Below are 21337 nucleotides of genomic sequence, written 5' to 3'. Positions count from 1 at the left end.
CAGACCCAGGGGCAATCGAATTGCCCCTACCAGTATGCCCACAATATGATGGCTTGTACTGGTTCTGTTCACAATTTAGGACTAGTAAAGCCAATGGTGACTTTACATGCCCTGGGAGACAGTAGTCAGTCCCAGGGTACGGAGTCTATGTTTGGGGGTCACTATGACAACCCTGTTTTACGGCATGGAGGGTGCTGTGTAGTAAGACCCCATAGCCCATCAAACACATTCAAAGTCAAAGGATATCTCAAATCATGTCTAAGAGTGGGAGAAAACAGAGTCTCACTCTTAGCAGGAGAAAAAAATAAACTCCAAAAATCCAGCAAAGCTGCTGGGGGACTCACTAGGTTTGGGAAATTAGCCTCAACAGAGAATTCTCCCTAACATCGAGTATTTATCAACCATTCCCACATTGTTATTAAAGAATTCTTCTATTTCTATGTGGAGGGATTCAGCCACATTGGGATCTTTTAAGTATGTTTGCGGGCATTCTCCATCTCTTTTGGGGTTTCGGGGCATTCCTGAACATTAGCTCTAAGGATACCGGGAAGTGGTCTGACAGTGTTCGAGGGTGTATTTCGCATTTCTCCAGTGTGCCCAGTACATCCTCAGACAGGAGCCAGTAATCTATCTGTGACTCTGAGTCATGTACACTTGAGTAGTATGTGTATTCTTTCGTACATGGATGCAATGCCCTCCATGCGTCTCGCAATGCCAGTTGTGGCATAATCTGTCCCAGCGCAATGGATGCCTAGGTTTGCGTTCTTATAACTGTAGAGGATCTGTCTAAGTCTGTGTCTAGGATCAGATTGAAGTCTCCGCCCCATATGATGCTAGACCTGTCTAATTCTGCAAGTAATTGAAATATATTGAGATAAAAGTCTGGGTCATCTATGTTTGGACCGTATGTGTTGACTAGTACAACTGATTTTTCTGCCATCTCTCCCCATATTATTACATATCTACCCTGGGGGTCGATTCTATGCCCCTTGGTCTGGAATCCCAGTGACGGGTGTCAGAGCGTTATGACCCCTCTAGCTTGGGTTGAGTATTCTATATGGTATCTCTGCTTGCCCCAGGAAACAAGTATATTCGCATTGTTGGACCCTTGTGCGTGAATTTCCTGTAGCATCACTATGTGGGGAGAGTTTCTATTTACATATGCCCCAACTTTCCTGGCCTTCGAGGGATTGTTTAGGCCTCTAACATTCCAAGACAGGAGTTTAATCTTCAATCCATTTCCCATGTTGGCGTTACTCATATTTGTATCTATTCAATGTTATGTTGGTGTGAAGGTACTGTTTAGTATGCGTAGTGCAATTATCTGCACGACCATGTTGGGAAAACTTTTCAACAGTTCAACAAACAGCCCTCCCCTTCCCCACCCTTCCCGGCGTCACCCCCATCACCTACCCCAACTTGATGATTGTTCCTTACAAACTTTTGGAGGTCTCCTGAGGTTGCCATGTTGTCGCCACATGGCTGCCGGTTCCATGCTCACAGCCCGGCTTTCATGTTCACATGCGGTTCCAGGCTCACAGCCCGGCTTTCATGTTCACGTGTGGTGCCCCCCGCGTAGGTCTATTCCGTTCAATTCAATAATTGTGAAGGGTATTTGTGCAGTTCATTCAAATTACTGGATCGGGTCAGTCTGCCACAGCAGGGTCTGCCGTTTTGATCAGGTCTGTGGCTTTCAGGGGGTAGGGGTATGTGCGCCTCCATATAGGCCATGGCTGCTGCTGGAGTTTCCAAAAAGTGTGCTCTCCTCCCGTGCTGGATTCTCATTTTAGCTGAGAATATCAATGCATATTGGACCTGCCGTGCTCTGAGTAGCCTCTTCACTGGTTTGTACGATCTTCGGTTCGCTTGGTCTCCTGCTGCAAAGTCCGGGTATATGTGGATGCGATTCTCCTCTGCCCCGAAGAGAGTCTTTAAAAGGGATTCAACTTGTTGTTCCATTGCTCCTTTACCAAATTTTTCAGAAACACCAACAATCCTTATGTTGTTTCTCCTAGATCGTGATTCAAGGTCCTCGCACTTGGTTTGTACCTTGATGAAATCATTTTTCAGTTGTGCAATATCTCGGTCGTGGTTGGCAATGGTGTCTTCGTTGGTGCTGATTCTGCCCTGCGCTTCCGTAATTCTCGAGCTCTCTTTGTCCACCCTTGCCTTCAGTGACCCGATGGTGGAAACTATGTCATCTAGCTTGACATTTATCACAAGGATTCCATTCTGAACTATGGTGGTCAGTCTGTCAACTCTGTCTTCGCTCTCCGCCTCGATCCGAGTGGTGGATGCGGTCGGTGTTGCCAACCATGGATCTGATATTTGGCTATTGGTGAACAATCCATTGGACCTTTCTTGCTGGCACCTGCACCTTTTGACATCTTCTCGGGTGTTTGTGTATCACTTGTAAGGTTCCTCTTAATCTGTGGATTTGAATTCTCCAGTGTGTTTGAGGTCTCTTTTTCACCAGTAGTGCATAGAAGTATGGTGGCTGTTTGCTGAGTTTCTGTGTTTTAATCCGTAAAGTGAGCGTACTTTTCGGAGCTACTTTGGGACTGTTCGTTGGCCATTCTCAGGTTTTAAAGGGGTGTCCCTCTTCGGAAAGAGTCGTACTTTGTTCTTCTTAAGTATGTCCTGTATCCTTTGGTGGGTTGTTTCCTCGCAGCCGGCAAATGTATTCTCCCAGGCCACTGTAGCAGCCTATCCCTTTGTCCACTCCGCCTGTGCAGGATCAATTTCTCTGGCTTGTATATGTAGCAATGTAATGTTCACTGATTTTTTAAAAAAATGTTACCGAACTTTCCTCAGGATCCTTGAATGCTTGCCTCGCTTTTACCTGCCGGGATATATCGTCCTGGTTCTAAATGGGGGTGAAGCAACCCCTTATTGGGCGTTCCTGCCTATCTTATGTATGCAATTCACCACTGCCCGTTTAATCCGCCTGGGATTGTTTCGGTCCCTCTGTTCTTGTATGTACGGGTTTGACAGCTTTCTGTGCCACAGTATTATAAAGGAGTTTTCTTCAATACAGTAGTTGTTTTGGGCAGCTTGGGTTCTTATTTCCGCTTTCGTATCCCCTTGTTTGATGTGTTTTACCCCAGGTAGTTCAATACTGGAGTCAGCGTTCGCTCCTGCTGTTTAACGTGTGGGTTGTACTCTCCCACGTAATGCAGTGTTTATTTGCGCAGCGTTCGGACTTCACGTGCTTTGAGCAATCATATTGATCCCTTAGGGGTAGGGTCCTTAGTGTCGCTGTCTTTACCCCTTGCCTTTTGTACTTTGCCCAGGGGGTTCAATACCAGAGTTAGCGTTTTCTCCTGCCGTTTGTCTGCAAGTGGGTTGTGCTCTCCCACGTAATACGTTGTCTATTTGCACAGCGTCAAGTCTTTACAAGCCTTCAGTTATCATAATGATCCCTTCGAGGTAAAGTTTCCCAGTGTGGTTTCAGTTATTACTTTCACTGTATTGCCTGCCCTGTTAGTTGTGTCTCGTGTAGCGGTACTCTGCCGGGTTGCTGCTGGGCTGCGGTGCATCGCCTCTGTCTTTTAGCTCCTCCGTATCCCACAACCGCATGGGTCCCGGAGCTGGGGCTGCGCTTGCTGCTATTTTGCATGCTACCCAAGCCCGATGCGGCCGTGTGGGCCGGGGTCGCCCGGGACACCCCATGTGGTGGGCCGCCTCGTTAGGTCCCAAACACATGGGGGCAACCAGTCCAGAGCTAGCTGCGTACTCAGTCTGTCGCATCGTTGATCCTCCTCCAGCTCCCACTGCCGGATGCAGTACCGCATGGATCTGTGGACGCTGTCCTCGGTTCGGCTCCGAGCCCCCTCGTCGGCCGCAGGCTCAACAAAGCAATTCTGGTAAGTGCAGGTGGTGCAGCGTTTATCTAATTTTCTTCTCCTTTGCATTCGCCCCCGGCGCACCTCGAAGGATATTTCCGCCGTCGAGTTGCAACTCTGGTCACTTCTCTGGCACTTCCTTCCTTGCTTGACTTAGGTTGCCGCCCTGTCCGCTTCAGGATTAGCGCGATATATAATTATTCTTAGTCTTCCTTCTCTGCATCCGAGGAGTTGTGCCCAAGCCTCGGTGTCTCTCAGTGCCGGGATTCCTGCTCTCTATGGTCTGCCAGGCGGAGTGTCTGCGGTGCAGCCCTGGTGTCTTCTGGTACTGGGGCGCGGCTCGTGCCGCCGCCTTCTCCCACTCAGCTTTCACCACGGTGTAACTTCACGAAGACTTCGCCGTTTTTGATCAGGATTTTCGCAGTATAATAAGGATACATTTTGATACGGATGTTAGTCGGGCCGGAGCTCTAGGTTCAGGTGGCCATTTCCGTTGCACGCAACAGCGCCCCCACCCCCGTGGGGGGATTTTCTTAATTGGGGCCCTCTCCGTTGTTTCATTCCGGTATTGCCCCCCTCCTCTCTTGCTCCTTTGTCTCTCCTCTGATGTTTGGCGTGTGATGGGTGGGCTGGGCAGCCTCCCCTGTGCTTTATTGGATGCACCCTCTTGGGGTCGGCTGAATCTTGCTCCTCTCTGCTGTTCCCCCCTCTCTTGTTGCTTACTCTGTGGTCCATCCTGGGATGGATTGTAATTTATTTCTCCCCTCAAACCCCCTTCTGGCATTGGGGTTACCTTCCTTGTTTCTTCCTCTTCTCCCCTCCTCTCATTCACCTTCTGCGTGGGGTCTGGAAGGACTGGCTTCTCTCCGCTGCCCCCCCCCATCCTGCTGCTTCCACTGGGATCCTTCGCGGGGTGGGTTGTGGTTTGTTTCACTCCCTCACCCCTCCTGGCATATGGAGTGCCTTCCTCATTGCTGCACACACCTCACCCCCTCTATTTCTCCACTTGTTTGGGGTCTGGATGTTCTCACCCCACTCCTGTTTCCCCCCTCTCTGTTGCTTCCTCAGGGGTCCTTCCTGTTGTGGGGTCTGGTCTATTGCCCCCCTTGCACCACCTCCTGGCATTTGCGGCTTAATCCTCATTGCTTCCATTCCTCTCTGCCTCCTGTATTGAGGTTCCCAGGTTCTAGCCTTGCTCCTGTTCACCTGGTGCTCCTCTGTGGTGCTCCCCCTCGCCTCCTTCCCCGTTCTGGTCGGCCCATATTGGTTTCTCCCATTCTTCCGGGTGCCTGATTGTGTATTCTATGAGGGGGCTACTCTGTCCCTCCAAATGCGCTTTCATATGGTTACTTCCCCGGGTCCGGCCCCCCTACGGTATCTCCTCACCTTCTTCGAGCTCTGGCCTCCTGTTCCCGCTGGGTCTCCCTGTTTCCTACTCCGTGCAAGGTCAGCTGGGCTCACTCTCCACTTCCGTGGTACTTGCAGGTGGCTCCTCCTTCTTTCGCTTCTCTACTGTCAACGGTCCTTTCCTTCTCCCCTTTGCGGCCCTCCTCTGCCTGGGCCCCGCTGCCATCGTGTGATCCAGATCCCGGCCTCCACTGACATTTGTTCCCTCGTAAAAATCTTAGACCGGGCAGCATATCTCCAAATTCAGTAACACCTGGAAGACAATGACCCTACTAGGATTACGCCAATCTGGTTTCAGACCTAGACACGGTACTGAGACAGCCCTCCTAGACTTGAAGATACAGATGGATGAATCTAAGGACAAGGGTAAACTAGCCATCCTCTTACTTTTAGATCTCTCATCTGCATTCGACCTTGTCGACCATAAAATCTTGACCGATCACCTAACGTCAGCAGCAGCCTTCTCACCTAACGCTGCGAGTTGGATACAATCCTTCCTCACTAACAGAACCACTAGAGTCGTCTCACCTTTAGCATCTGCCCCACCTGAGCCCATCAACTGTGGAGTACCGCAAGATTCTTGCGTCCCCCCCACTCTCTACAATATATTTACTAAGCATATCTGGTGTCACCTACACTAATTATGCAGATGATACCCAGATCCTCATCACGCTCACAGGGTGCTATATGAAGGACACCAAAATGATCAAATAACATCTACTTAGAGATCCAAACATGGATGGCCACCCACAGTCTTTGTTTAAACGATGACAAGACTGAACTCCTGATCATTGGCTCACAAGCCCTACTCAACCAATTAGACAAACGCTATTCTGCCTTCATCATTGATGTACACACCATGAAAGTTTCCACTTAATTAAAAACGCGGGGGGTCTACTTGGACTCCACCTTATCCCTTCAAAAAAAAGGGAACAACACAGCCTCCACTACAGCCTACACCAACAAACTTATAAATGCCTGCAAACCCTACTTATCCACTAATAGCCGCTTAACATTAGCCAGAGCACTAATACTTTCGAAGCTGGACTACAGTAACACCCTATTCCTCGGCTCCTCCGCACAAAACTTAAACTCCAAGTCCTGCAAAACAACGCCTTAAAATCAGCCTTAAGCATTCCACGCTCCAGCCACATCTCTTCCTTCAGGAAGGATGCACTCTGGCTACCCATACGTGACAGAATCACATTACGATCTCTAGTCATCACGCACAAATGCCTTTCGAACACAGCACCAAAATATCTCACAAACAAGTTTTCTAGAACCCAATCTGACAGATCTACTAGATCTAGATACTTTAACCAACTCACCATCCCCAACTACAACCTAAAAACAGCTGGAGGATCTATCTTCCCAGTGCTTGCTGTCAAATGCTGGAACTCACTCCCGCCAGCCTTTAGGTCTGAAACATCATTCTGGGCTTTCAGAGCCAAAACCAAATCCTGCCTCTTCTCTCAAGCCAACTAGCACACCAGGTCCCATACTGCTAACCACATCCACTGCACATCCTATTTATGATTATGTATCCAGCTATCGATGACTCAAGTGCCTGAACAGCCTGCAATCTCTAAGATCAATTGGAACTTGCATGACTTAACTTACCTGTAAATACCTTCCACTAGTCAGTCAGAAAATGCATGACTCAACCATCTGTAAATAATATATCTATCGTGGCATGACCCTCTAACATTATAACTATAAATGCCTTATTAACTTTACTGTTCTATATTATGTAATCTACTGTAACCTGTAACTGTATATATGTCTATGTATTGTATACTACCATGTAACCCCTCTGTAATCAAGTACAAGCGCCCAGTTACCTTTGGGTTAGGAGCGCTGTATAAGTAATAATAAGTAATAAACTAAACTAAACTTTCCCATCCTCGTCACCACTGATGAATTCTCTCACGCAATTGAATATGAAGAGAAATGGATTTAAGTATAATGGTTTAGCCCACCGGCCACATCACTGTCACTGAAGCAACTGACTATCACTGCATCATTCCTGAAACCCTGAAGTATTCCACATTCCACATTCTACTGCAACAGCATTCTCGCACCTGTAAACTTATGTTCCATATTCAAATCAATTCCTAGTTACTTGTAGATAGGAATATGGAACTAAGAGATTACCGGATTAATAACAATGAAATACTACACTTTCCTTCATAGTTAAGCTGTAACAGAACTGCCCAAGCTTTCCGTCGTAGAGAAAGATTTGGGAAAGCTGTAATTGTGCATTCAACTCTTGAAAACATTTATTAAATAAACATGCTTCTAGAAAACTATTTCATGTTGGGTAGTTTTTGTTTCTTCTCAGTTGACTTGCTTTTCTTTTTACCTCACAATGTCACCAGGGAGTACAAGGAGAACATCAAGAAAGTTGATGAAGGTGTGAAAGAAATGATTTCTTTGCTAGAAAAATTCTATGGGAATGATGCGAAGACTGCCTTTGTCTTCACTGCTGATCATGGAATGACCGACTGGGGTAAGAACTCACATCTGAGATGTTGTGTGGGCCGAGACCTGTATTTGTAGACTGAATTCCGCTTAAGTGTTTCTGTTGGAATGTACAGTGATCTTTTGAGATGAGGATTTATGTTTACTTGACAAACTTCCTAAAAAGCAGTGGAATGTAGGGAAATGATTAGCATGCAAAATGCATAGTTCAAATCACACCTATCTGAATAAAATACATTTTTAGATTTTGAGTTTTAGTAGGCCTTTCCCTGCACCTAAATCAGTAGCAAAAAAGAGGACAGAGGGTGGACCAGTTAAGAGTTCACTGCTTTTAATCATTTTCATGTTACTTTTAGCCAAAAACATTTTTGGAGAGGTGATTCAAATTTGGTAAATGTTCTTTTAACCATTGGTGTGCCCTTAGCACGTGTAAATATGCAAAATACCTAAAAAATAAGTTTTCTTTTATTGGGCGAGGTGCATACGTTTTCTGTTATTTCATCTGCCCAATCCTACTTTCCCAAGTCTTACAAACACATGGCTAACTTTGTTCCCCACTCAAAAGATAAAGTTGCAGAGGAACAACTTTGAACTTACTTTCTGATTATTTATTGGATACGTCCATTCCCACCGTTTTATTTGTAGTAGGAGGTAGGCTTGATGTACCCGGTGGTCCTCATTGGTTAGTGCCTCTGGGAGTAGACCAGGAAGCATTAAGTAAGAATAATATACCTTTCTTTTGCTGGATGGAGCCCAGGAAAGGGCGGAGGTGTTTGATAGGGTCGGGGAACTGACTTTGCCATGAGGGTTTGGGGACCCCTGTCAGCTTGGGGCAGGAGGCTTCTCAGAGCCAGTCAAAGCCCAGAGGCGGGATGCAGGAGTAATGAGGGTTCCGCTCTCTTGTCACATTTACCTGTGCCTGGCTAGATGATCAAAGTACCACTTTGACTTTTCCTATACCTGCACTGCAACATGTTGGCCAGTGTTCTTTCTCCTTTTCCCTAGGACTACGATTACCAGGATTCCTTGCAGTAAAGACCAGAGCCTGCAACTCTTACGCTCACCTGGTCTCAGCGTTGGGGCACAGTTGGAGCCCTCCCTCGGCTTGGCTCCCCTGTATCAGCTGTCTTCCCCAGCTGCTGCAGAGTATGCTGTTCTGGATGCTGGTATTGTCCCTGGGAGGAGATGAGAGGCAATGAGAATGGCGTGGAGGTGTTACGAATTCCCTCGACCCTTTTGTGCCGAAAACGTAGTGCGCAAGAGTTTTCCCATGCAAGCTCACCTGTTATTTTGTAATGCTGAGCTCTCCGTCCTGCTTCCTTCAGCAGGGGCGCGTAGAGTGGGCCTAGTTGCTTCACTGGTCCGCGAAAGTGGCGATCCAGACCAGCGGTGACCAATCCACTTGGAAGGTAAGTCTTTGGTTATGGTTATTGTTTGTTTATAATAATGTCTTTGGCAATGAGTCTTTTGACTTGATGGTAAGTAATAATAATTCTTGAAATGTCTCTGCTCTTCCCTATAGGTGTGAAGATGGTAGATTGGAAGCGTGGAGCGGATCCGGGGATTCCCTTGAGGATGATGGACTCTCAGTCAGCAGGTAAGCTGGCTGTTATAATGGAATTCAAGACTCGGGTATGGTGCGGCCAAGAGTTCGTTATTTATAAGATTTCTAACCTGTTGTGTGTCTTTCCTCTTGTAGGAGCGGTCTGACGGCGTGGAGCAGAGTCGTGATGCTTGAAGGAAGTTCCGCAGCGCCGGATGAAGATACCGCGATGAAGAGGAGAAGAAGCGAAGCTCCTGCATCGCTGGAAGTCTGGATCGGGTGAGGAAAGGCTCCGACTCCGATGGCGATGGAATGCAGGTAGGATTCGCGCACAGCGATGGGGCGGCTGGAATCGGGTAAGGTGCGCCTTCAGCGATGGAGCGGCTGGAATCAGGTAAGGTGCGCCTTCAGCAATGGAGCGGCTGGTATTAGGTAAGGTGGGCCTTCAGCGATGGAACGGCTGGAATCAGGTAAAATGCGCCACAGCGATGGAGCGGCTGGAATCAGGTAGGTGCGCCTTCAGCGATGGAAAGGCTGGAATCAGGTAAGATGCGCCTTCAGCGATGGAGTAACAGGAATCAAGGTGAGGAATAGCGGTAAGCGTCAGGCTGCAAAGCAGAATAACGAGAAGCAAGGGCTTGTGGTTGGGCTGGCTTTATATAGGCTGGCTCTGGCCCCTCCCTTTTGCCCCGCCTTGTGGCTCCACCTTGCCCCTCCCAAGAACTCTGGCACGTGCCTCCCAATGATGTTCTATGGCCACGCCTGGCCATGATGCATCTGCCTTAGGCACAGGGTGTGCAAAGCACACCTTTCTATGAACCTGGCGGCAGAGACGCCAGGACTGGGTCCATTTGGACCCTGAGGGTGATGAAGGCATGGGCCCTTGCCCAATGGCCATGACAGCAACTCACCAGAGAGAGAGGGAGACTGCGGCACGCAGAATGGATGTGCAATGTTGCACACTTGAAACCAGCAATCCAGAGATTCCACTTAATCTGGATCTGATCTGTGAAATGTAATATTCCTTTAGTGGGTCACAAGTACTAAATGCAGGCAAACCCACGTACAAAAAGGAGTGGGCATACAACCTGTTATGTTCTGTGATGCCTGCAACCTGACCACTGGGCAACAGAAAGCCAGCACTTGGCCCGGGCATCTAGTTGAGGGGGAGAACCAATGGAATGTAAAGATGAGGATTAAAATGGGCTGAAACTTCAAGGGAATGCGGGTTGTTAGAGTGAGGTCAGGAGAGTAAAAGGCAGGCCAAGAAGCCAAGCAGATGAAGGCTGGTGCAGTGAAGGAAGATTACAGAGAGCCATTTGCAAAGTGAGAAATTAGCTGGGTGTGAGAGTATGTGTTAGGTGAGTAAATGGGACTAATAGAGAGTGTAGGGGTCTGAGTGAAAGTGATTGGGATCTGGGACTGGAGAGTCAAAGAAGGATAACTGTTGGTGGAAGTGTGGGAGGAGAATGCAATGAGGTGTAGTAATAGAGAAGGAAGTAGAGAGTCGCAGGAGGAGAGTTTAGGAGAGTGCAGTGGAAAGAGAGTTTAGTGTGAGGAGAGTGTAGGAGACAGTAGTCGGAGGAGAGTATAGGAGAGTGTAGGGGAGAGTAGATGGCCTAGAGTGTAGTGGGAACAGAGTCTAGTGGAAGGAGAGTGTAGTAGAGTGCAGTGGGATTAGTGATTAGTGGATAGTAGTAGGAGAGGAGAGTAGTGGGAAGAGAAGGTGTAGTAGAGAGATAAGAGAGTCAGTGGGAGGAAGAACAGGGAGGAGAGTAAGGGAAGTGATATGATATGATAAGGCATTTGTAACGCGCCTATACACAAGTGTTTCAAGGCGCGACGAGGCAGGGAGGGGGGAACAAGGGGAGACAGACAACGATCCTACTAGGCAAAGGTGTCATTCAGATCGCACAAGTGCATGGGTAAGGGGGACGGGAAAAGTGCAAGGGGGAAAGGGAGAGGGGAAAGTGCAGTACAGGGTTAGTAATGAACAAGATAAATAATAAGGGCCAGCTGGTGGCAAGTGCAACATAAGTGCAGACAAGTGCTGGGAAGGGGGCTGTAGGGATACAGAGACAGTCCCGCAGTGCAGGGGTTGCCAGGAAGGCAGTGCAGGGGAGAGTGGCTGGGCCAAGGACCGAGATTGATGAGTGGCCCAGTTGCTGATTCAGTACAGTTTCAGTGATTTAGCAGGGGAGAAGGGAGAAAGCAGAAGCAAAGAGGAAGGTTTTGAGGTGCTTCCGGAACCGGAGATGGTTCTCCTCAAGTTTCAGGGGGACAGGAAGGCTGTTCCAGAGGGAGGCCCCTGCTGCGGAGAGAGATCTCCCCCCAACTCGTTGCTTGGAGAAGCGGCTGACCCTGAGGGAGTTGGAGGCGGAAGAGCGAAGTGTTCAAGAAGGAAGATATTTAGGAAGGGAGAGTTGAAGGTAATTTGGCCCCAGGCCCCAGAAGGCCTTGTGAACAATGCAGAGGGTTTTGAACTTAATCCTCGCAGCCACAGGGAGTCAGTGATGCGATTTCAGTCCTGGAGAGATAAGGTCCCTGGGCTTGAGGCCAAGGACAAGTCTCGCAGTCCTGTTCTGGATGAGTTGCAGAGGGCGGAGAGTAGAGGCAGGCAGATTTAGTAGACAGAGAGAAGACCAGGGCAAGGAATACAAGGGCATGAGAGGGACGGTCAAGTGGAGCCTGGCCAATTGGAAGACACCTATTTCAGTAAAAATAAAAAAGGTTCTTGTTGTGACATCCCTGGATAAGGGTCCACCTAGGAAGTCCCAGAGGAAAATCGTTAGATAAGGCATTTGACTTTAAGCCATAGCAACTAGCCAGTCAGCCGGTTGATAATAAGGGGGTTACCAATCTCTAGTGAGCAACTTGGGAATTAAGGAATGCTTGGTCTACGGAGGCAAAAGTCCATGAGAGAGAGAGGGACAGCCCTTAGTGAGGCCTTTCCGAAGTCTTTCAGTAAACACCCTTTAAAGATCTTAGCGAGTTTGTGTGTTTTTGAGGCCATCTTTGACACCTAGTGTCATCGTGCTATTCATCAAGCCTTGATGCAGAGGCTGCTCATGTGAGAGAAAATCAGACAGGAAGTCAGAGATTCCTTAATAACTGCAATTACTGAATATTTTGACAGATATATCTGGGAAGTTTGATATTAAACCTGAATTTCTAGTCTTGATTCCCTATTGGAAGAATCCAAAGACTCCTGGCAATCAACTGGTTTAGATTGTACTTCAGCTAGAACCAAACCATTGGAGGGATTCACCACCTTAGCAGAGAAACTGAAGAAGAGTCTATTAGCGCAGATACAGGAGACCAGACTGCTGCACCTTCCGAGCAGCTCCACATTCCAGCAATAACAAAAAAACCACAGATCATGATAAGGAAGTGGAGGAGGCGAAATTCGTGGTCGCTGGACCCGACGCAACAAGGACCCCTGCCCCATGGAAGAAGGCTCCACACCGACACACATGGAGGACCTATTACAGGCCTGGTGAATGGCCACCTTGCTTAAATGCAATACCAGAGACTCATGTGGCCTTGCAGAGCGACTGGAGTAATCTGCTGTGCCGCCTCGTGAGAAACCTGACAGTGTCTCCCTGGCTAGTCCCCGGGATCTCTCATCTAGGTGGCCCAGACACGGCCATCGTTATTGGATCCAGTTCTTGGGGGTGGGCTAGTGAGGGAGGATCACCTGCATGGGAGGGGTCCTTGGGGAGTGGGACACTGATGGGTGAGACACGGTATCCCCCTTCTTTCAACACCTTTTCCCCATCCTACCACGTAAGATATTCCAAAACACTGCCCCCTTTTCCCCACACAAACACTATTGCACAACATGAAAGACAGTGTACTAACACCGGAGCCGTTAACCTGACAATTCCCAACACAAGGGTCAGGCAAAATCGGGCAATTGACCAGAATTGCACACACCTGACGGCCCTTTCTCTTACCCACAGGGATCAGCGGTGGAGCACAAGAGCACAGGGCGAGCAAGGCAGACAGCACGACATGAGAGCTATCTCAGCACGACAATTCAAGAAGAGGAGTAAGACGGCGCAGACTGAGAGGGTGACGAGGAGAGAGTCGACCTTGCCCTTTCCGAACAAGGACCGTGGAACCTGTGCAGAAGGAAGCATAAGTCTGCGAACAATAGCCAGCGTATATTGCAACAGATGTCAACGGTACACAAGACCCTCCTCTGCTGATTACCAAGCCAAAGATAGAAGCTTATCTCTGTGGTACCAACCTTGACTCCAAGGAGAAAGAAAGCAAAGCGGTTCATCACACCCAGTGAGTCGAAAGGAGTGTTGATCAGAAACCAAACTGTTACACGAAAAGTAGCCAACGGCTAATTTGAACTTTGAAAAGCATAAAGATATCATTGATGAAGGAGGGGGAAAACCAGCAACAGACGAGTCAGGCACTACGTGGATGCTCTTGCAGGAAACTCGGGGCGTTTACCCGATGGTAGAGACTACCATAACCAGAAGGCCTTGGGAAAAGGCAGAAGTGGTCAAAGTGGTCATACAGGGGTCTTGTCTTTGACCGACCGATGATTGGAAGTGAAACCCGCTTGGAGAGCTGAGTGCATGAACAGTGTGTTGACAATGTTGGCATGGGTGAACCCGGAGGAGGGATACTAACGTGTGATAAAAGAAGTGAAGCCTACCGAGAAGTGGCCACGGAGAAGCCGGCAGAGGAATGAATCCTGTGTTGCAGTTTAAAAAGACATTCAGATTCATGAAAGGAAGATCTATTGCAATATAAGGGGAAGTGAACTGTCCCCCTTGTCAATTGGGGTCCGTGCCCAGCTGAGGGGAGATCTAGGGGTAAAGTCATCACACAAAGTTCATTGAGAAAATAACTGTTTAGATGATTTGTTGATTAAGATTGGTGAGGGCTCTATGCCCGGAAGAGGGGGACCCAGGGGTGAAGCCATCACTTAAAGTATACTTGGAACAGAACTTTGTTTGTTTGTTGAAAGCATCAGGTTCTCGAAGACAAGAGACTTTTGTTAAAAGAGAGTTGATCATCGAAGAACCTGATAGCTGGTTCTGAACTGTCGGCTCGTTCTGTGCTCAGGAAATCCGCCCTATCCCGTGCTCAAAACTTGGGGAAGGAAGAACCCTGGCAATCACATCCTGACTTATTATTTGTAAATACTGCTTTCTTTATTGAAACCCTGTCCCACACTCTTTCTGTAATTAGTTGTAAGGATTTGGCAATAGTTTTTGTTAATATAGGCCTTTTATTTTGACAAGACACCACAAAGACTGCCTTATTTTCATTTGATGGTCGACGCTGGCTCCCATCTTAGATTTAGGTTTAGGTTAGGTGTTTTTCCACCCTGCATTAACCGTTTAATAACCACCCTTTAACTGTGAACTCTTTGGTCTTTCTTTACTGTTGCCACCATGAGTTTCTTACACACCTGTAATGCTACAAAAACCAAACACCATCGACGATCCAGCTGACTTCTTTGTGAATTTGGAGAGAGTAGCCAAGATATCCTGGAGGGACTGGGGCAGGACCTAGTGCACTATAGAATCTTCGTAAGACCTGCCAGATGCCCCAAAGAGTAAAAGATCTATGAAACACATTGTTGAATAACAAGATCTATGAGGATTTTAGAGATTTTGGTCCCGGAACAGTTTGTCGATTACCTAGCCCCGTATCTGCAGCAAAGTCGTTTGGCAGCTACATCAGCCCACCTTAGAAGAAGCAAATCAAAGAACTAATGTGCATCAGAGAGCCACGTACTTGCAGATGTCAGTCGTGGGACCTAGGATATCCAGCTTGTGGATGAGGAAAGTCTGGCACTGAGGAGACTAAGCACCACCCAACTGGCACCTAATACAAAGACGAGGTCATCTTTACTGACAGACTGGAAAAACGTTTGTTCCGGTTACGTCCTGAGTTAGTAAGCTGTTATGCCTTTGGTAAACCAGGATGTACCGCTAAATTCTGCCTGGAAAAACCCAATGAAAAACCCATGGAGATATAATGTCTGAAATCAGGATTCCAAACCCTGCTTGTGGAAAGTACAACAGACCCGGAAGAAGACTGAACGCACCTTGTAGGCCTTATTGGTCTATTCCCAGATGAGGAAGAGGTGGCAAAATCCCCCACCTGGACCGTTTATAGCACAGGTGAGGCCGACCTGAAGTTTCATGTACCCGCTGGCACTTCGCTCCACTCTCTGTAGGTTTCCGGCAGCTCTGCTTGCTTCCCGCGGAACCTGCCGGTAGCTTGCAGCTATCAAAAGTTCTTCCGTACCTGCAGCTCCTGCTATGGGTATCCAACCAGTAAGACTCCCACCACTGTGGCCCCCTCAGCTCCACAACTCCTTTGGGATACTTGCCGGCATCCTGGCTTCCTAGCATTAACCTACGCGGCTGGCTCCTAATGCACAGGATTCTCCCGTAAGGCTCACAATGCTCGGCCCGGCTTCTCTCCTGCTTGTCTCTCCGTTCTTCTTGTTGGCTCCACCTTTTATACACCTGCAACCATTTGACAGATTGCAGGTGTGAGTCCTCAGTCTCAATTGCATGCCCATATTTAGTGGGGTACTCTGGACATGCCTGACCCTTACAACAGTCTGCAGGGCTCTTACTCATCTCAGTACCAGAGTGGTGAATTTAGTGTGTACTACTCCTAGTCGCATATGTCTCGTCCCAGTACTATGATATATGCATGAGTGGAAATTAGGGGAAATTGTTTGTAATAGCCTATAGACGCAGGGGGACGGGGAGGTTGGTTCTCACAAGGAAAAGGGGGATACCATGTTTCGCCGGAATATCCTCTCCCAAATCCCCAAGGACCCTCCACCCAGGTGATCCTCCCTCGCATCTCCACCCCCATGGTCAGGATCCAAAAGCGATGGCCTTTCCCTGGCCACCTGAGAAGAGGATCCAAGGGTAGTAGGTGTGAGGAAACCCCCAGGTTTCTCACATAGTGGAGAGTAGTAGGAAGAGAGGGAGTAGTGGCGACTAGAGTGGGGGTAGAAATAAGGAGTAGAGGAGAGAGAGAGCGAAAACATTGGGGGAACAGGCAGACGCAGAGAGAGAGAGAAATAGAAAGAGAGAGAGAGAGAGAGAGAGAGAGAGAGAGACAGACAGTAAGTGGGAGGAAGAGCATGGAGGTGAGTAGGAAGAAAGGAAGGAGACAGTAAGAAGACCAAGGCAAGGAATAGGAGGGCATGCGAAGCAAGGACAAGTTGATCCTGGGCAATCGAAAGACATCTATTTCAGTTGAAAAAAAAAAGTTATTCTTGTGGGACCCCTGAATAGAATCTACCTAGGAAATCCCAGAGGGAGACAATTGGATAAGGTGTTTGCCTGTAGACCATCACAACTAGCCAGTCAACTAGTAGATTATAGGGCTTACCGATCTCTAGTGACCATCGTGGTGTTTACGGTTGCCTGTGCTAGGGAGAGAAAAGGAGATTATACAATTACTGCGACTACAATTACTGCAACCCCCAAAATTTCCACCATTAAAAAAAAAGTTGACCCCACCAACATTACACTCCATATATATGTGGCGGAGGGATATAGTATTTAATAAATGTAGGGGTGCTGTGGGGGTCTCCCCCACATATATATGGGATGAAAAGAGGGTAAAAATTAAAAAAGTAAACATTTTAGGGGTTCGCAGTAATTTGGGCAGAGTAATCACTTAATTTATCATTTATATTTATAATTGCTGTTTTATAATGCACTTAATACCAGCGAACTGTTTCTAAGTGCAGGTTCGGGATTAGAACCTGTGTTGTCTTGCTTCCAAGACAAACGCATTACCCCTGAGCTGTCCTTCCTCCCCATAGATCTGTGAAAAGCCCATAGGAGACCACGCCACTGGAGTCTTCCCCTCCCCCCATGAAGCATTCCCTTGTGCACCCTCTTCTTAAGAAGCCCACAGCCGCTCCTTCCTACCTGGCTAACTATCGTCCTATCTCCATCACTCCTTTCCTGGGCAAACTCCTGGAAAAGCTGGCCATCTTGCAGCTTAATCTTCACTCTGGATCTGAAGGTTGTCTCCATGACCATCAGTCTGGCTTCAGAGCTGCCAGAAGCATGGAAACTGCTCTCCTGATAATCCGTGAAGACCTGCTCTCCAACCAGATTCCAACACCCCCTTTGTCCTCATCTTACTTGATCTCTCTTTTGCCTTTTACACGGTCAACCATGCCATTGTGCTCAACCGTCTCCGTGATAACCTGGGTATCACTGATCAGGCCCTGGCTTCGCTGACCTCCTCCATCTCCAATCGACCCTCCCCGATCTAACCTGGGTCCTTCCTCTCCTCTATATCTACCTGTGGTGTTCCCCAGGGACCTAACCTCTCTCCCTGGCTGTTCAACCAATACCTGGCACTTCTTGCCCACCGCATTTCCGCTCTCTGCCCCAACTTTCAGTGCTATGCGGATGACACTCAGCTCATTTTCAGGCTCCCTTCAGCCACCTCTTGTCCTTCTCTCATCTCTGACTGTCTGTCCGCCATCCAGGACTGGTGTGCCGCCAATGATCTCTTCCTTAATGGCAGTAGGACAGAGATTCTCTTCATCGGCACACATGCTCCCTGCTTTCCTGTCACTCTCTGGCCATCCTCTCTTGGCCCTCTTCCTGCTCCCATCTGTGAGACTAAAAACCTTGGTGTCATCTTCGACTCCACACTTTCCTTCTCTCCTCACATCTCTGAGGTATTCTTCTTCCTTTCCTCTCCTTCCCCCAGAAGCTCACTGTCTCCAGAGCTCTGGTTCTCTCTAGGCTGGACTACTGCAACAGCCTCTTTCTAAATCTTCCTGCCTCTGCTCTCCGCCCTCTGCAATTCATCCAAAACAGGACTGCAAGATTTGTCCTTGGCCTCAAGCCCAGGGATCGTATCTCTCCAGGACTGAAATCTCTGCACTGGCTGCCATTGGCGGCGAGGATTAAGTTCAAAACCCTCTGCATTGTCCACAAGGCCTTCTGGAGCCTGGGACCTCAATACCTTCAACTCTTCTCCAAGCAGCAAGTTGGTGGTAGATCACTTTCTTCTGCTGGGGCCTCCCTCTGGAACAGCCTCCCTGCCTCCCTGAAACTTGAGGAGAACCATCTCTTTTTCTGGAAGCACCTCAAGACCTTCCTCTTTGCTTCTGCTTTCTCTCCTCCTCTCCCCTGCTGATCTCCTAGCTGAATCTGAAACTGCACTGGTTACGTGGCTATCCTCTGATCTCTGGCTCAAGTCCCCCTGCCAGTTGTGTTTCTGTATCCCTACAGCCTCCACTAGCACTTGCCACCAGATGGCCGCACTTTTATTTATTGTCTTTATTTATTTTACTGTTATCCTGTTATTTGTGTACTGCACTGCCTCTTCCCCTTTCCCCCTGCACTTTTCCCCTCCCCTGCACTTGCGCGATCTCAATGTCACTTGGCCAAGTAGTATCGCTGTCTCGGTCTTCCCTCTGTTTCCCCTCCTTTGCCTCGTCGCGCCTTGAAACACTTATGTATAGGCACGTTATAAATGCCATATCATATCATATATCATATCATATCTTATCATAAAACAGGGGCAGCCATTAGAGAACCCCTTCTCAAGCTTTTCAATAAAATCCCTTGAAGTATCTTTGAGTGTTGGTTTGTTATTGAGGCCATCTATGACACTATTTATATGTGCAGTCTGTCACTATCTCCATCATGCACCGCTGCCCTCTGCCTCTTGCTTCTACTTCCCTTGACATACTTTACCCTTGAGATTTTCCTCTAACAGTGGTATGATTCCCTCAGACAAAGCCAGTCAATGTTCATTAATGTCTCACTGTCTTTGTTTTTTAGCCGTACCTTGGAGTGTTTCTGTTCTGGCAGCACACGTTCCTTTTTATAGGTGTTTATAGTCCCATTCTCAAACAACTCCATGGTTCTAACTACTCTTCTAATACATCCTGTATTCCACCATGTTATTGCCCCTTTTGTTAAGATCATTGGTTATTTTCTTGGCTTTTAATTCAGTACTTCAACTGTTTAATGAATCATCAGATGTTGTCACTTCTCCCCTAGGGGAACCCCTTTCCATGAGGCCACTGAGGTGAGGCCACTACCCGATAGTCCCCCTGGGGGTGGTACTCAGCCGGTGCTTATCATGGGGATGGAAACACCCTATGGGACTAGTGACGACCTAGGAGAACGCGGTATTCCCAACACTCACACGGCAACTTCCCACCTCCTTCCTTATCTTCCTCCAATCAGGTAACCTCTCCTATGTATATTTGTAAGATCAGTGAAAACCCCATGACTGTGACGAGGAAGGGGTTGACTCCAGTGAATACCCATTGCAATATACTGAGACGAGGAGGAGGTGCGGAGCTGCATAAATCATCATTAGAATTGGATTCATCATTCTAGCTTTTGGATGCCCAGTAGCTTAAAGATTGAGGAAGGAGTAACACAGTTGTCAGACCCTCCCTGGAGGCACCACAAGCGAAACACCCGTCCCGCGACCGGAGAAGCTGAGTCTGCTGACCGGGACATCCTGGAAGAAGAGACAGCGTCCCTAAGAGGTCCGCCATGCAAAGGCAGACCGAGAACAGAAGAAGAATGACTGAAAGCCAGTCTTGGAGAAGACCGGAACCAATTCCAAGGACCGGGAGCTCCCATTGAAGATACAGAGGCTTACCGGGTCCATAGAGCCAAGAAGAGAAGCCCTTTTGAGTGGGTCTCGGAGACCGAATGGAAGCATAAGAAAGATTGGGAAAAGATAACCCACTGCGAGAGGGTCTGGGACCCTGAGTGCAAGCATAAGAAAAGTTTGACAAACTTCTATACCCCACAGGAGAGTGAACCGGCTATAGTAAGGAAGATACAGAGTGAAAGGGACTGGTTCAAAGACCCCCAAGTGAGCGAGGAGGCGTGCCTCCATTGTACGTTGACTTTGTGACAGTACCTGGAAGGGGAGTATACCAGGTCCGCCCACTTGAGCCACTGAAGAGGCTCACAAGAAGCAAAACCCATGAGAAAGGCCAAGGGAAGGAAGACATTCCCCCTGGCTTTGTGAACATTGTGAGAAGCCTGAGAAAGGCCAGAGGAAGGAAGACATCCCCCCTGGCATTGTGAACGTTGTGAGAGGCCTAAGAAAAACCAAGGGAAGGGAGTAATTCCCTTGGCATTGTGAAAAGCCTGAGAAAGGCCAGGAGAAGGCAGTCATTCCCTCTGGTGTTGTGAGCATTGTGAAAAGCCCACGAAAGGCCATGGAAGGGAATCATTCCCCCTGGTGTTGGGAAAATTGGGAGAAGCCTGAGGAAAGGCAAAGGGAAGGGAATAATTCCCTTGGCATTGTGAAAGAGCCTGAAAAGGGCCTGAGAAGGGAGTCATTCCCCCAACATCTCTGAAGTGTGACAAAAGCCTGAGAGACCCGGGGTAAAAAGCCCAAACCCCCTGGTGTTGTGTACTTTGAAACCAAGTAGAAGAAAGCTAGGGGAAGGGAGTCATTCCTCTGGCACAGCAAAAGTACTCAGAACAAGATACCTGAAAAAGGGAGACATTCTCCAGGAACCGAACAGTGAAGAAACTTTGAGCAATAAGGAATGATATTTCAGTTGGAACGATTTTGAGCTGAGAACTTTTACACCACCTCAAGCTGGAATGTTGTGTTATATCATGGAAAGGAACTGAGGCCTGCAGAAGGGAGTCATTGTAACAGGCGCAATCCCCACCTGCCAACTGGAACTATAACCCTGTGTCCAGAAGAAGGGACTCATTCTACTGGACCAAGAAGGCACAGTAACTCTTTAGTTTACTTAATAGTGTAAGGGATAGAAATAAGCATGTTGGCACATGGCAGTGGACTCTTTTTCATTTACCTGGACGTTCTGACAGATTCCTTAGTTTATTTGAGGCAGGGAAACCACCTTAGAGTTAGGGAGGGATAGGCTTTCTCATCACATTATTGAAAATAAAAGTCTATGCCAGGCATCATGCCACCCGTGTGTCAGTCTCCATCTTCTACACCCTTACTGCTGGTATTCGCAGACACCTACATCAATGTCTCCTCTAGACAGACTAACACTGATATTCTCTTC

At 48.0% G+C, this 21337-nt stretch overlaps 1 protein-coding gene across 3 annotated transcripts in view; it reads left to right on the top strand.

Moving 5' to 3' along the window:
• Window positions 1-21337, top strand: part of PIGN (phosphatidylinositol glycan anchor biosynthesis class N) — a 1975532-nt gene that overhangs the window by 307302 nt on the left and 1646893 nt on the right. For all 3 annotated transcript variants that reach the window (XM_069613664.1, XM_069613662.1, XM_069613663.1), the window contains one exon: window positions 7631-7761. In XM_069613664.1, coding sequence (XP_069469765.1) covers window positions 7631-7761 — 131 coding nt within the window. The remainder of the gene's footprint in view (window positions 1-7630; window positions 7762-21337) is intronic.

Source organism: Ambystoma mexicanum, chromosome 5p (assembly GCF_040938575.1).
Source record: "Ambystoma mexicanum isolate Mex_15411 chromosome 5p, UKY_AmexF1_1, whole genome shotgun sequence".
Lineage (NCBI taxonomy): Eukaryota > Metazoa > Chordata > Amphibia > Caudata > Ambystomatidae > Ambystoma > Ambystoma mexicanum.
This window is presented reverse-complemented; position numbering and strand designations above follow the sequence as displayed.